The sequence below is a fragment of the Egretta garzetta genome, unplaced genomic scaffold (assembly GCF_000687185.1).
Source record: "Egretta garzetta isolate BGI_Z169 unplaced genomic scaffold, ASM68718v1 scaffold40, whole genome shotgun sequence".
Taxonomy (NCBI): Eukaryota; Metazoa; Chordata; class Aves; order Pelecaniformes; family Ardeidae; genus Egretta; species Egretta garzetta.
Genome location: NW_009258484.1, coordinates 3,997,874 through 4,014,870, shown reverse-complemented (window position 1 = coordinate 4,014,870; position 16,997 = coordinate 3,997,874). Strand labels below are relative to the sequence as shown.

Below are 16,997 nucleotides of genomic sequence, written 5' to 3'. Positions count from 1 at the left end.
TGAGGGAATAAAACACTCCGCAGCTAGAATTAAGTACGAGCCCCGGAGGAAGAGCAAAGGACAAAAATCTCATGGTGTGTTTTTGTTGTTGTTGAGCGCCTTTTTTTTTTTTTTTTTAAATGAGCTTACCTACCATGAACGGAAGAAGTGGATCTGCGGAGACTTCATTTCCTCCTCTGACCCCTCGTTTACATCACTAACTGGTGACAGTCACATCTACATACATAGTACCTGCCACTTCAGCTGCTCAGAATTATAGAAGCTTCTTTGTATGCAGCAGACATGGCTAGCCAGCAGGATTCAGGCTTCTTTGAAATCAGTATCAAATATTTACTGAAATCCTGGAGCAATAGTGAGTAGCAGAAGAGTAATCTTTTCATATTATGCATTGCTTGGTAAATAGCTAGGATAAGCTAAAGGATAAAATCTTGTCTTTCTGTGTGTTTGTGTTCTATGAACCAAATAATTTTTGTTTTCGTCAGCTCTAAAAATCAGAATGTCAGAGATTTAAATAGGTTTCATTAACTGCAAACGCTGTAATGGGATTATACTAGATTTTGCTTGATTGAATTCTGAAGTTAGGCTGCTTTCTGGCTCTCTCTGATAGTACATTGCAGGGAGTGCATTCCAAACAGCATTTCCTGCCTGCATGTTTATTTGATTTGCTCAGGCTTTATCTAAATATTTTTGAAAATGCTGTTTAATCACAAGGGTGTGGCATTGCTCAGAAGTTGGTTTTTACTAATTGTGCACTGAGGACAAAAATATAATGATTATACTTAAGGTCTGAAACTCATTATTTTAATGTGATGAAAAGCAAAACATCAGTTGCTTATAGCTGCACTTCCCACCCTCTATGCTTAATTTCAGAATCTTATGCAATATTTCCATCCAGAAAGACTCCCATCTGTTTATCTAATCCAGGCTGAGTTTTGCAGAACGTAAACAAATGGCATTTTAGTCTTCCTTGGTCTTTTCAGTATTGCTGTTCCTGATTTCCATTGCTTTTTAAATCAATCGCTCTTTGGATTTTTAGCAATATTATGTAATAAAGATTTCTGAATAAAATTTAGTGCTTGCAAATATATTCAGGTTAGGTAAGGCCATGGGGTAACTCTGGCAGAAATTCGCTTTTTAATTTAAACCACATGAACAGTATATTTATTTTCTATAGAAGCTTGTATTAACAGTGCTAGATCTCCATAATTAACTGTTTTTAAAAGATAGGACACAATGTCTCTGGAAAAATCCAACTTGGCTACGTATGCAGTAAGGTACTGATCATCCCACTATCTATGTAATTTACTAACTTCTGCATAAAAGACTAGTATTTTAAAATTCTATGGTATTAAAAAAAGCAAAATCTGCTTAATGCAAGACATGTATCTGAATACCTGCAAAGACATAAAAATAGCATTATATTAGATGTGTGACATGCAAGGCTTGTCTTCATTAAATGATATCCATAGAAACTGTATTTTTCCAGGTCATTTGTAACCTCAGTAACACTGTAGTGCTTGTTTGAATCTGTTTTTCCACCACAAGTGTGAAGCCACCAGGGAATAATACTATTACCTAAACAGCATTGCTTATCTGTCCTCCTAAAATGTTTAGTGCATATTCATTCAAATCACTGATACTGCAAGGACTGGAAGAGAATTTTATGGCTTAGATACATTTTTGGACTAATGTTAATCAAATACTGAGAACGTAAGTATGTAGTGTGCCAACACATTTTATAACAAGCTAGTCACAGTTTGTGACAGAATGAAAACAAGTCACTATGATGGAGAAATCAAATCAGTTCTGGCATTGTTTTTGTAATAGACTACTGTAACTTTAAGACTAAGTAAAACTAGCACTTAGGAATACTAGCACTTAGGAATATAAAAATGACTATATTATGGAACTAAATATAATATTTTAATCTTTTTTTTCTCTTTTTCCTCTACATTGATGTATATCGAGAGTATTCCAAAACAGCAAAGATGTTTCTGGTCTGAAATCAGAAGTCCTTAAATGAAATTCTGGTTTAGAGAAATGGAAATAGTATATGCATAATTGGTATTTCTGACATTCTTTTAGCTGATAAACACACTTTCTACTGTATTTGAATAAACAGTAAGAGGAAATACAATCAATTAATCCAGGTTGACTTTAACTTGTTGCCAGTTTTATTTTTTTTTTTTTTTGCTTTCGGTCTGAAAGGCTCTGATCATAAATCTGTACATATCCTTTTTAGCTGAAAAGCAAACAATTTGATAAGAAGAGAGTAGGGAGTTCAAAAGACCTACGGCTTTCTTCAGCTCTGCTATGTGATGGGTGGAGCAGAGGAAAACACTTCCCTTGCTTGAGAAACTGCTGGGAAGCCTGCACATGCATGCACAGGAACATGTCTTTTCAGAGAATAGGTGCTGTGTCTGCATACCCAAGAGCAGAAGTAAGCTATAAATTATGCCGTGGCATTTACCTAGTAGAAAGAGGTCTAACACACTGTTTTAAAAGAAAAATAAGTTTGGGTCCGACAGTATATATTTTGCTCAAATGGTAATTGTGTAGGGGTGCTGTCCATGTATGTTTCTGTAAATTGGCACTTTAAAACAGTACCTGTAAATAGCATTTATCCTTCCCAGGCTTTATAGTCCCACCAAACCCAGTCCTTTCTACTGATTTGTGTTTTGGCTTACACAGAGCATTAACATTTTCAATTAGATTGCCAACCGCACCCACTGCCCCTACCATACCATGAAATATACTCAGCTATTCTGTCTGGGATGATGATTTTCTCTGATTTTGCTGTCATCTAAGGTGTTTAACAAACTAGCATTCTTGACGTGCTGGGCAGGATTTCAGTTCAGTGTCACACAGCACTTGCAGAGGTGTTCATCTGGCATGCTGCTTGGATTTTCATGTTCATCAACCAGCTAAGGAGATATGTAATTTGTGGGCACTGGAGTCGGTTCATTTTAGGTACCTGTTAACCTGTTGTAATCAGGATGATACAGTCGGTGGTGTGTTCTCAGTGAGCGTGCACTCTTGTTCCTAGGGGGCAAAAAAGCCGAGTCACAGTCTGGCCTTTGAGTCATCCCACCAAACTGAGAGACCTCAAAATACTGCTTTGTGCAGCTCTCAAACCACACTTTTGCTCTGAACATGTCAATAAGATACCATGCATATCATGAAGTTCTGGAAAATACTCCTGTAATATATTGGAGGTGGGATCAGAATTGGGATTCCCTAGCTGGAAAATAAGAACTTTTTTTTATTTAACTGATCTCTTTTGTGTTCTGATATTTTCTTAAATATTCAAGTATTTGTGATCAATGCTGCATTAGTCAACAACTGCAAACTCTGCATTAGTCAACAACTGCATTAATCATTTGCATTACTTCTTTTTTAAATTACTGCTAAAATGGCCATGCTTACTCAAGGTGAGTAGTGTTCACTTGGCCCACTGAGGTCAATAAGATGACAAGAATAAAATAGGTCTTATCAAAAGTAGTGTGATTAGGAGTCTTCTCTTTAGATTTGTTATGGAAATATTGCAAAATACTTTTTGTAAATAAATATCTGTAGCTTATTCAAAGAATAATGTATAAATCCAAAAGTTGAGAATTTGAATCTGCTCTTTCCTTATACTGTTTCTACTTTTTGAATGAATCAGATGGTTAGATTTAGTCTGAATTTAATTTGGAAATGTGTTTTTCAAATTCATTATAAAAAAATGTCTGAAGAACAGAAGTTTTAAAATTAAGCTACAAGAATCTGGAGTACCATCCATATAAACTGCAGGACATTCTATAGTAAATGCTGGATTTTGCCGTTTCTGTATCAGTTCAGCAATTAAGTTTGTTGTTCCTTTCTTGGAGGAAAGGATTCTCTGAAAGAACCCAAACGGCACAGGTAGATGGCTTGTGCTCTCACAAGTCAGCGTTTATGTGGGCTGGTAGAAACCACATTTCACTGTCTCCTAGTTACTAGAGTGTTTTTAGGGTGTCTTTTTGTGTAATGAAATGGGGCATATTTTGCATAGTGAACGTTTTAATTTTATTTGCCAGTTCTCAAAGAATGGAGTTATCTTCAGGGCCTTAAAATTTTAAGGATGACAATGCTTGTTTCTCAGTGCTTGGCATTATCTACCCTTGAATGGCAAGGTGGTGTTTTCTGTGGACTTGCATTTCATTCAGACTCTGAATAAGGCCTTTTTCAGTGTTAGGACTTCAGGTCTCTTTCCCATGGCCCATACTTCCCTGTCTTCTTCTTCCACAGTAGCCACCATCTACATCGAAATCATCATATCATCACCCTCTTCACTGCCCGTTGCTTGATCCTCCTACTGCACACCCATCTCTTTGTACTCTGTGTGCCCAGTCCTTGTAGCAGTGGCTGGCAAAAGCTACTCACTGTTTACTAGTGGTGGCAGCACTGGAGACAACTTAATCCTGGGGGCAGACAGGCATCCGCATCAGTTATTGCTCGCACGGCTCAAACACAGCAGCATCCCAGAAGAGTCCCAGGAGGACCTCTGGCTGCTCCGCAGCTTGCTTGTCGCATACCGAACTGAATGCGGTGCTAGCATCCAAACAAGTTATGTTGTCAGAAGAAAGTCAAGCGTAAGAGAAACTTCTCGATGGCCAATGTGAAGCCGGGGGGGTTATTGGCCGCCATGTAGTCCTTTATTAAATGGATGTAATACATATATCAATAAAATTCAACATTTTCACAGAGAGTATTTGTGAAGTCCTATGTCCATGAGCAGGTGAAAGGGAAGGCTGTGGTTAGTTTCTTATGTAAAAGTCTGCATTATATGTAAGTTCTGTGGTACACTATTTTGATATTCTAGTAAGATTTTATTGTGCAGGAGGATGTCATCTATTTGGACTTCTGTAAAACCTTCAACACGGTCCCCCACAACATCCTTCTCTCTAAACTGGAGAGCTATGGATTTGATGGGTGGACTGTTCAGTGGATAGGGAACTGGCTGGATGGTCACATCCAGAGGATAGGGGTCAATGGCTCGATGTCCAAATGGAGACTGGTGATGAGTGGTGTCCCTCAGGGGTCCGTACTGAGACCGGTGCTGTTTAATATTTTAATCAATAACATAGACAGTGGGATTGAGCGTACCCTCAGCAAGTTTGCGGATGACACCAAGCTGAGTGGTGCAGCTGACACGCCCGAAGGACGGGATGTCATCCAAAGAGACCTGGACAAGCTGGAGAGGTGGGCCTGTGTGAACCTCATGAGGTTCAACAAGGCCAAGTGCAAGGTTCTGCACCTGGGTCAGGGTAACCCCAGGTATCAATACAGGCTGGGGGATGAAAGTATTGAGAGCAGCCCTGCCAAGAGGGACTTGGGGGTACTGATGGACAAAGAGCTGGACATGAGCTGGCAACATGTGCTGGCAGCCCAGAAGGCCAACCGTACTCTGGGCTGCATCAAGGGAAGTGTGGGAGATGATTCTGCCTCTCTACTCCGCTCTGGTGAGACCCCATCTGGAGTCCTGTGTCCAGCTCTGGAGCCCTCAGCACAGGAAAGACATGGAACTGTTGGATCGGGTCCAGAGGAGGCCACAAAAATGATCCGAGGGCTGGAGTACCTCTCTTATGAGGACAGGCTGCGAGCGTTGGGGTTGTTCAGCCTGGAGAAGAGAAGGCTGCGGGGAGACCTGATTGCGGCCTTTCAATACCTAAAGGGGGCCTATAGGAAAGACAGGGACGATCTTTTTAGCAAGGCCTGCTGTGACAGGACAAGGGGTAATGGTTTTAAACTAAACCAGGCTTGGTTTAGACTGGGTATAAGGAAGAAATTCTTTATAATGAGGGTGGTGAAACACTGGAACGGGTTGCCCGGAGAGGTAGTGGAGGCCCCATACCTGGAAACATTCAAGACCAGGTTGGACGGGGCTCTGTGCAACACCTAGTTAGCGGTGTCCCTGCTCACTGCAGGGGGGTTGGACTAGCTGACCTCTAGGGGTCCCTTCCAACCCAAAACATTCTATGATTCTATGATTGTATGATAACAGCTGTTTTGCAGGCGGTTGCTTATCTGCAGGCAAACGTAGTCCTGTTTAAAGCTGAATATGCTAAGCACACCGTGGTATCAGACTTAGTGATTGTAGCAAGATACCAGTGAAGGAAAGAGGGTTCCTTGTGTTTCTTGGTGCCCACTGAAACACATTTACTGAACAGGAAGAACCTATCCTTCTTCCCTACCACCTCTCTCGCTCTGGCATTCCTACCCTTGCAGACCCAAAGTGAGCTGATTCAAGAAACTGATGTGCTGCAAACTCGCCCTGCAGGGGAAGGATCAAGTCTTGCCTGAAAGGAGTGAGTGGCGTGGGGAAAGGGCAGGGACGTGTGGCCGGGGTAGGTGAGAGAGCAGGCTGGCACTGATGGAGAAACTGCAGCCTGGGCTGGGGCCACGCTTGGACCTTCTCTTGCATGCTATTGAGGTCTCACCCTGATACACCTGCAGAAAGCTGGCCACTTCCATAGCCTCTGCCTTTAGGGAGCCCTGGGGATGAAGGTTAGCATCTGCTCAGGCCTTGGCATGTGACTCTGCCTTGGACAAAGGATGCTATTAATTCAGGCTGTCTTGCTACATAAAGGGAATTGATTGCTCTATCCATTGAGTCTGAAATTAGGGTGCTTAGTATGTTCTTCAGCTTTGAGTAGTCTGTGATTGCCAACAGAAAAGTGACTTGCTTAATAGTGGTGACTGTTATCTCCCAGGACAACCTTCTTTATATTTGTCTGCAGATCTGATCCTCTTCTCCACAGAGCTGTAGGGAATGTAGGTATTAAACCAGAGCATTTAGGCTGTGTTCCGGGTGGTAACCATTTAGAATTTGCATTTTGACATGGTTCTTCTTAGAAGGGAAAATGGAAGTTTTATGACTTTGGGGACCCAGGTACTCTTAAAAGGTTTTTTGTTTATTTTGATATTTGCTACTCTCTTTGGGAACTTCCAGAATTGTTTCTGCCATACTGGGAGGAAAAAAGCATGAGAGAATCTGAACTGGTCTATTGTAAAATTCAGTTTACTTACAGAATGAGTTTGCATGCCATTAAGAAGTTTGAATTATTGTCGTAAACATCTGCAGATAATTTGAGTGCAGTCTTAGTACATAAATTTTCGTGGCAAGACTTAAGTCCTTATCTCAAAATACAATATAAATCTATGCCAATGGAAACTAGGCGTAGATAATTACTGGTACATATGCCATAAAGGTTCCAATAATTTTACTTGTGGTAAACCCAAAACTATTCAGTTACACTATTCGTATCCACTTTGAGTGATTAATTTGTGTTATCCAATGTTGCAGTACTGTTGGTTTATCAAATTACCAGCAGTTTGTTTTTTTTCCAGTGTAGCTAGTTACTATTCAAAAAGATCAGGGGAAGAACTAACAATTCTTGTGGTTTCTCCTATGCATATAAAATACCACTGAAAAAGCTCTAGGTTACATATATATCAATAAAAGAATATGTATAAGTAGAAGGGAAGTGGTAATATGCAGGTTACCTTAGGTGTATAAAGTGCACAAAAGTGTCCATGGCTTAGTAAAGGAGGATATAAGCCGAAATGCTACTTGACATTCCTTCTGTATTTCAGTCATGTTTGATGCACTCGTTTTCATGAATAGTTTAAACTCTCTCTCTATATTGACCTTGTGGACAGTAGGAAGCAGTCTCTGCACTTCCAGAATTCCTATTGCATGTGCTTAAACAGCTTTATTTTCTGTATTCATTCCTGAGTTTCTAAGCAATTGGTAAGTGCTCTGACACTTGCTATGATTTGGCAGCTGCAGAGACTGAATTCCTGTGCGTGTTGAACACACGATGGGCAGGGGTGGCATTGCAGTAGCTGTGCCTGGGAGGGACGGTCCCACCCCAGCCTCTTGTCACTGTCCCCCTTTCTTCTGTGCCTTCTCTCCCACCCTAACTCCTCATACAGTTAATATCCTGCCAGTTAATCTTTCTGAAATGGTATAGATGCTTATGTCAACACAAGGAAGGGGACAAGGTTACATGGCTAAGAGCGGGAGGCAGTTTTGGCTGATTCCTGCTATTAGAATGGTGGAGCTGTATGGTAAATCGTACTTACTTTCTTAAAAGTGACTCCTGTGCCCGTGCCTGCTTCTAAATATCAGAGCTAGTTCCTTCTCCAGGCCAATCTAGCATTTGCATCCCTCTCTTCTCTGCTTCAGAGCATCAGCAGTGAAGTTGTTTCTGTTGTTGTTTCCGTGATAAATTTGGAGTGGAGAATAATTTCACAGAGGTAGATAGCTGAATTATTTGTGAGTTGGTGATTTTTCATTCACTGCAATTACCTAAAATATTTGAATCAATTGTCCATAGAAAGAAAATCCCTTCTCCTTTACTATACTTTCTTCTGAATCATCCAATCCTTTCTCTATTGCTTCAGCTAAAAGGAATACTAAACATAGTGTTCAAACTTCACAGCAGCTCTTTCAGCCACATATTGTAAGTTCTTATACTGTTTATATTTTTTAAGAATGTAAATGGAAAGATGCTCAATGGTATGACAAAGTGGGGCAAGACATCTGCCAACCAGCTTATCAGCTTGCTAAGAGCTTGAAACTAGGAATGACAGTGGGGGGAGATTATAACCCATAGTTCAGTTAGGTAGCAGTGAACTGGGGTAGAAAACAAAGGGTGCAGGGCAGAGGGAAGAAGAGAGACCTCAGGAACTGTAAAACAGGATGAAAAGACACCCACCTTAAGTGTATGTATACAAATACGTGCACTCTGGAAAACAAGCAGGAGGAAGTCAAGTGCTGCATGCACTCACAAGACTACCACATCATGGGAGTAGCAGGCTTGGTGTTAATAGCTCACACAGTTGGAGGGCTGTGATGGATGGATACATGCTCTTCAGGAAGGATCTGCAGGGAAGATGAGGATCAGAGGTTGCTGTCATTGTAAAGCACTCCTTGTGTATGGAGCTATTCTGTGGGATGGCTGGGTGACAGCGTGCTTGAGAGTTTGTAGGTCAGGAACAGAAGAGAGGACTTTAAGAGTTGCATGATGGTGGGAATCTGTTATAGGTCACCCAGTCAGGGTGAGAAAGTGGACAAAGCCTTTAAACAACTTGAAGAAGCTGATGAATTGTTGATGTTGGTTCACAGGGGGGACATGAACCTCCTGATGTCTCCTGGAAGTGCAATACTGTAGGACACAAGCAATAAAGATTTCTCAAGGTTGTTGGGAATTACATCTTGATACAGGATGGACCAACCAGGGGTGAAGTGCAGCTGGATTTGCTGTCCACTGACAAGGAAGAACTGGTTGGAACTCAAGATCCTGAGAAGAGTGAGGAAAGAGAGCGGCAGTGTACAGACCCCGGACTTTAGGAGAGCAGATGTCAGTTCTTCAGATTTCAGAAACTGTGAGGTGGGATCTCATGGGGAGCAGCTCTGAAAGGCAAAGGAATTCATGAAAGCTGGCAGGTCTTTGAGGTCAGCATCTTCCAAGTGCAAGAGTGGAACACCCCAATGCTCAGGGAAACAAGCAGACATATGAGGAGACTGGCTTGGCTCATCAGGGACCTCATGGCTGAACTCCAGTGCTAAAAAAGGCAGTATAGCAGAGGTGGAAGCGGGGGTGGGCTACAAAGGAGGAATTTATAAACATTGCCAGGCACGCAGGGATGGTACTTGGAAATCCAAAGCTCAACTGGAGATGGGAATTGCAAGGGATATCCAGGGCAACAAGAAAAGTTTCTCTTGCTTCATTAGTGGCAAAAGACTGAATAAGGAAAATGTGGACCTGTTCCTGAATGGGGCAAGGGATTTACTGACAATGGGCTGAGGTACTGAGTGCTACCTTTGCCTCAGTCTTCACCAGTAAGGTCTCTCCGGCCTCTGTCTGCCAGATTGCCAGGGTGCACCTTGATGCGGCACTTCTGATAAGGGGGGGAAGGTAGAACTTGTGCCAGTTTGGGAGCACAGACTCTCCTCCTTGCAGGAACTACTGAGAAGCCTGGCAATTCCATATATATTTATGACCTTTTATGTATTTCAAATTATAGTACATGCAAAACTGAGGGATGGCAAAGGTTTTCTATTCACAGACAGCAGAGCTTTCTGAAACAAGTGACTGAATGAAAACACATCTGAGAAACACTGGCTTCCTAGTTTGTGTTTGGCCAAGTAGCAGTGGTTTCACTGAGTTGTCGAATGCTGCTTGCTTCCTCCTCTGCATAAAATACAGGGATCACCAATATAGAGAGACCACCAACAATATTGATATTTGTGCATAAATACCAAGGTCACCTATGTAACTGGTATTACAGAGCTGCCTGAGAGATTCAGCTCTGTCACGTCCCAGAATGGAGATTTTGGGATGCTTTTCAGGCCGCTGGTTTGAAGAGAAATCCGAGTGTTGTTTTGTAAATACTGTGGGATCACTGTAGTGACAGGTATCACGTGTCTCCAGGGGAATGTGTTGCTGATAAAAAGCTTAATTAGGTGGTTGGAGCCTTAGCAGGGAAGTTTCACATGCACAAAAAAAAGTGGGACTCTTTTGAGAGACATGCTATGCAATCTTTATCTTGCATGCTTTCTATGCTTTCAGAAATTTGCTGTCATCAAACGTAGCACTAATGCATACAAGCAGAGAGGTTTTCACTAGTCAGTGAGGGGATCAGGAATCATGATTTGTGCATGGTCGAAATGCAAAGATGTTAGATGGATTGGTGTTAGGCAAGGACTGATCAAAAGAATGTAACATATCTTGATTATTATTGTTCTTGATTTTATTTATAATTTTGAAGTTTCAGGTGATTTTAGTTTTATTCTGAAAGGCTTGACTTTGAAAGACTCATTTATATTCCCTTGAATTCTTAAGTAACCAGTAGTACCTGGCTCAGCATAGAAGTCTTCCAAAGTTATTGTTTTGCAGGAATTCTCCTGTAATGAGGTGATCATTATACTAACATTTTTTCCTAATCTCTAGCTGTCTATCTCTCTTCTGTCTCTGTAACTTTGAAGAGTCTCAACTTGTATGTTGAGTAAATTAAATTTCCAAAGGATGTCCATTTATCAATTTGTTTTGATATTGATTCGCTTTAACATCTTTTGTTGAACAGAATATACTCAATTATCTTTCTTACTGTGTTTCTGATTGGTATTTATTAATGTCTTTGAATGTCTGGATAAATTTGCCTTTTTAGTCAGAAGGATACCTTTCTGGAGTTCTAGCCAAAGTTCTTCCTCGAGAAGTTTGTAGAGTAGATTTCTGCATATACTCACAGCAATATATTGTTATATATTTTCAGAATCAGGTTTATTCTGCACGTATTACAGACATATCACATGTTGAAAGTAGCCTAAGCTACCTGACATCAGGTTTAGCAATTTATTCCCTTGTAAGCACAATTAGTTTTAGTCTGCTTGCCAATGGAAGCAAAGCCTATTCAGTCTGCCTGCCTTTTTTAATGTGTTGACCAAATTCAGAACAATTCAGAGAAGGGCAGAGGTCTTAAAGATACCTATGTTTCTACAGAATTTGTGAAACGAGGCTGTTAGGTAGTGAAGAGGGAAGTCCACCTGATGAAAAATGGCAGCATAACCTTCCTGTCTGCATAGACGTAAGAAAATCCTTGCTGCAACAGCCTGTGTAAATACCCCAGCTGTGAGACAAGCTTCAGTCCCACCTTTGAGAGGATTGCACACAAAACTCACAGTGTTGCTTATTTTAAAATACATTCACAAGACGCAAATTGACATTCATCAGTTCAGATGCAGAGAAACTGCTGCAAATACCTTGCTTGCAGTGGTGTACATTATAATAGTATTCATCCAGTGCTTCCCATCTGGAAGCTTTACAGACTTAAATTCTTTCAGCATTAATACATGAATATGAAAGATGGAAGTATTATTCCTTTATTGCTATTACTGGGCAAACTGAAATGGAGAAATTAACTGAAAAACACAAGACTACACATGAAACCTGTGTTAGAGCTGGAAACGAAACCGTCTTCTATTTCTTTACTGGAAGAACCTTTCTTCCTTTGCATTCTTGGTAGCCAAATGACACATTGTGAATCATGACTCAACTGGTTATTATTTGTAATGAGATTTTTAATTTGCGGTAAGTAGTAATTTTAAAATGGAAATGTCCTTGGATTATTTTAGATTCCACGGGGTGTATATTTGTTGCTACTGATACCTTAAATGAGGAGAAAATTACTTAGCTATAATTCTTTTTCTTTGAAGGCAGATGTTTGAAACAAATAACCTCACCACACCTTTTATCTGTGTGCCATCTGAACCAAAGCTAGGCGGTTATTTTGATTTTTGTTCTATTACTCATAGGTAGGAAAATGTGGCAGAGCAATGTATGCGTTCTTTACTGGGATGAGTGCTTGATCAAGAGCAATAATTCTCCAGGAATCAAAAGTTGGAAAGTATTGCTTTTGAAGTACAAAAGTCATTGGGGTATGTAGTAAATTAAGCAAAGTCTCAGCTTGTCCATAGTGAATCTTTAACATGTATGTCATAAAATAGAAGACGGAAATATTTTCAAAGGGAAAGTGAAATTAAAAATGTTGCTTGTTTTTACTCATTTGTCTATCATGTATTCAAGCAGTAAGGGACAGGGCAGGTAGAAGTGGGCGTTACAGGGAGCTGCAGACTTCTATGGCAAGTGAAATTACTGGAATAATTGGAATTATTATTTTAATGAACTTTTAAAACTAAATTGTTAGTATAGACAGGTTGGAATTTTATAAGAAGATAGAAAAAAAAGAGAGTATTTGTAAAGGATTATGTGTGTATATTGCTGTGCCTACTTTTTTAGTGTAAAACCCCTCTTTTCTGCTACCAATAATTTTTCCCGAGCTCCACAGTTTGGGCTAAAGCACTTCTAAACTTAATATCCCTGAAGGTGAATTTTGGAATTTTCTGCAGGAGTGGTTCTACCCTCTCTAAGAATGTGAAAATGCAAAAACACTGTTGTTTATTTGTGTTAAAAATTCTTTTGCGAAGATCTTGGGGGTGGGCGGGGGACAGACACTTTACAGCCAGCTGGCTCCTTACTGTGGCTGCATGAAGAAAGTGAGGGTGGAGGGGAGTCCAAATTTAAATTGAAAGCCCAGCAAAGAGCCAGTGGGAATGAAGGGAGAAGAGGCAGGGGAGCCATCGAGGAGGAGGAATCAGTAACGGGGGAATTGTTACTTCCCAGAGAGTGGGAGTAGAAATGAAGAGTGGCTGGTAGGAGACAGGGCCAAGGGGGGACTGGAAAGGGGTGGGTGAAGTGGTAGGGACGGGGGAGGGATGGGACGGGTGTGAGAGGGCTGGAAGGGCGATATGAGCAATGTTTTTCTGGGGGAGTGCATGGGAGTCTGGGAGTGGAACGGGGAGCCTGAAGTGGGGACGACGCAGCCATGAGGAGACACCAGATTGTAGAGATGGAGTAAGAAGAGAGCAGCTGGGGAGATGGAGGAGGTGAGGGACAGAAATCCCCTCCCAAGCACAGAATGCAGTGCAGGAGTCCTGATTTCCATCCTACGTCCTTGCTTGATAGCAAATCCCACCAGCAAAGGGTGTACCTTGCTTTGCCCTAGTGCTTGGCTAGGTGACGGAAAGCATTAAATGTCACCTGGTGAGGAGAGCAGCAAGTGACTTGTGTCTGCTCTTAAGGTACCTGGGCCAACTGTTGGTTCATTTGGCATCAGATTAATCATACGTCCACTATATTGCCTCGCTTATCATTTTCACTTCTGAAAGCCCGAGTCCAATGAGGTGACGCAGCACATAGTGGAAAGCACATACATGTACAAAGAAATCCTCTTACCAGATTATTGTTCTATTTATTATTACTTGTAATGCAGTAGCTGATAACTTCCTAACACATTTATTCTCCAATACAGCAGGTACTGTATAAGCTAATAATAAAAGCTGGTCTGTCCTAGGGTCTCACAAGGGAGGGTGTCAGACGGATCTGGGGGCTTTTGACAGTGTTCTCAGGTGAACAAAGAAACAGGCCATGTGTTTGGGCATTAGTGAATATTTGAGTGTTACTCTGCATATTTTCAAGCATAAATAGTTTTATGAGCAATGTGTTAAAACCCAGCATGAGGCACTCAAAGTATCCTTACTGATGCTTTGTTGTCACGTTAGATTGAGCTAAGCAGTTGGGTATGGCAGGGATGGACTCTGGGCTTTATTTTATTTTATATCCTTGTTAGGGATTTGGAGGAACGTAAATAGCATGTTAATGACATTTGCGATAATCCTTACATTAGACTATATAAGTATCAGCAAAGAAAAAGGAGAAAAATAAATCAAATTAAATGAGTTATTTAGAGTAAAGATCGGAAAATGTACTTCCCATGGGAATCTGTAAATATCTTCTGAGACAGAATTTATTTTTGAAACATGAAAAACAAGACTGTCTACATTTTTAAACTGTAGTGTAAGGGCCAGCTCTTCACTGGAAGGAGAAGCTTAAGGTTGACTGTCTTCTGCAACGGCCGTGAGAGAAGGTCCATGCACATGCAGAGCTGCACCTGGGCCAATTCCCAGCTCTATTTTCCCAAAGTGGGAAACCCAGGGGTCTGTTGGTAACAGCAGAGCTGCTGAGAATGGCAATTACAAGTAAGGGGTTTTAATTTCTTTGAGGACAAACAGTAGTCCTTCAAAAAGTAAAATGGAAGCATCACGCTACTGGCAAGTTAGAGATTTGTTTAAATTTATTATGTGCTTATGATATTAATAGATACTTAGAATGGCTTTCTGCCTAATACTAATACCATTCTTTCGAGTTCACCGTGAAGTCTATTATTACTTTATGCAGTCATTTTCTTCTTACAAAGAGGAATCTATTCCTGCAAAGTAATGGGATGATAGTTTCTGTAAAGTTGCTGCCACTGATTTTAATCAAGCATTTTTCTCAATTAAGTACAAAGGGGTGTATAATACTAGTCAGGTCCTCTTGCACAGCTAGTGCATATCCTAAACATTTCCAAATTTCAACCTTACTGGTAAATGCTCCTACAGCCTGCCTGCCTGAGATGTCATGCATTTTAAAGATTACATTTATGCTGTGATGATACCCTCAGGGCATGACTTTTTGTTATAAAGTTTCCATTTTTATAATATTAAATCCAGAAATGACATTTCAAGTTGATACAGTTTACATTTATTATGTTGGGCATGCTTACCTGCTTTATAGAAGCAGAGTTTGAAACATTTGGCTGGAAGGTTTGAATCTATACATTATTATTATATGTATGTGTGTGTGTATCATAGAATCATAGAATCATAGAATGGTTTGGGTTGGAAGGGACACGTAGAGGTCATCTAGTCCAACCCCCCTGCAGTGAGCAGGGACACTGCTAACTAGATCAGGTTGCTCAGAGCCCCGTCCAACCTGGTCTTCTTGAATGTTTCCAGGGATGGGGCCTCCACTACCTCTCTGGGCAACCCGTTCCAGTGTTTACCCTCATATCATATGCATTATGGATGCAAATGACAGCTATGGTTTTCCATAAACTGTACAAGAACTGGCACAGTGTCATGGAATTCTGATAAATATCTGCATTGATAATTTAAGTAAGATATACTGAGCAGCATTTTCAGAAAGCTGAGCATTGTCCTAAGGCCTTTTCACTGAAGACAAGGGAGGATTTAGCTCTTTACATCAGTGCAATTAGTTAGACTCATTTCTTGTGTGTTTTTTAAAAGCCCACATACTGTATTTTAAAAATACTGTATTAGGATATTCCACATAAAGTTTTAGACTATGCTTTTTTCAGGAGAAGAAAATTATCTTTGCTTTGTTTTTACAGAATCATAAAATCAAAACACAATGTAAAGTTTAAAAAAACCCCACATAATACAATTTTTTATCAGACCTTATGCCCGATGTTTGCAATTTCATCTATTTTAACTCACTTCAATGACATCATCTTTTCTGAAATACGGAATCAAAGATTACCCTACAGATTTCAGCATTTCAGGATGCTTATCCAGCTTTATCTTTAAGGGTAGATTTTTAGTTAGTTCATGAATTATGTTGCATTTATGGTAGAGTTAGCTGCCACAGAATAACTCATTGGTTGGTGGTTTTGCCTGTGCTGTTCTGTCGGTCAAGACAAAGTAACAGAATAGCTCATGTCTACTGAGTAGCTAAGGTGGCCATGGGCATACAGATTTTAGTACATAGATCAAACATTACGAGCCAGTGTGTGTACCTCGCAGACACGCCTGAGATCTGTCCAAACACATGAACCAGGTAATCGTGGATCTTTAAACTGTGACTTTTCACATTTGTCCTTCCACTTCCTCAGGAGTGTTTCATTCTCCGTCATGTATCAAATCTGATGCTCAAATGCTCATCTGCCCAGCAGGTAAAATCTACTGAAGTGGGCCCGTGCACGAAGCGTGGAATCCTGGGGTTTTCACGATGCCTAAACAGAGAGTAGGGGCCAGTTAGCCTGGGTCTAGCTGCAGGAGAGAGCATCCATCCCTGAGGTTTTGGTTAAGTGCCTCATATACGTGAGGGTCATATTTAACACACCCAGGGTCTTTAAAATAATCTGATTAACTTTAATCCTTTCAAATTTTCATTTATCTTATTTAAAGATGTTAAGAAAATTATATGCAACAAATATTACTGTTATAAATGCAGCATTTAGTGTTGGTTAGAATGAAGTACAAGAAAATAAATCGGTGTAAGTGGGCATTCATTTTACTGGCCATCACCTTGGCATCTTTTAATCTCATGTGAAAGACTGATTTATTTTGGATTAGTAGCTTGGTCCTGATTGATCTGGACTGGGTACATAAAAAGCATAATGTCCATTTTATAGTATTTAAAACTTCCTATATGATTTTTGTGCAGCTGTTACTTGGTGGCACAAATTACTTATTGCTTATATCCCAAGGATACACCATGCCAAACCAGAGATGTCTTTATTAGGAAGAGAGGGGCATCTGGAACAATTCTTGCTTTGGGGGCTGATTC

The 16,997-nt window shown here is 40.5% G+C and overlaps 1 protein-coding gene across 1 annotated transcript in view; it reads left to right on the top strand.

Moving 5' to 3' along the window:
- Positions 1-282: 282 nt before the first annotated feature.
- The window catches only part of FRY (FRY microtubule binding protein), a 178,946-nt gene continuing 162,231 nt past the window's right edge, over positions 283-16,997 (top strand). Inside the window, exon 1 of the mRNA XM_009644896.2 lies at positions 283-352. Within this exon, the coding sequence (XP_009643191.1) occupies positions 283-352 (70 nt within the window). The remainder of the gene's footprint in view (positions 353-16,997) is intronic.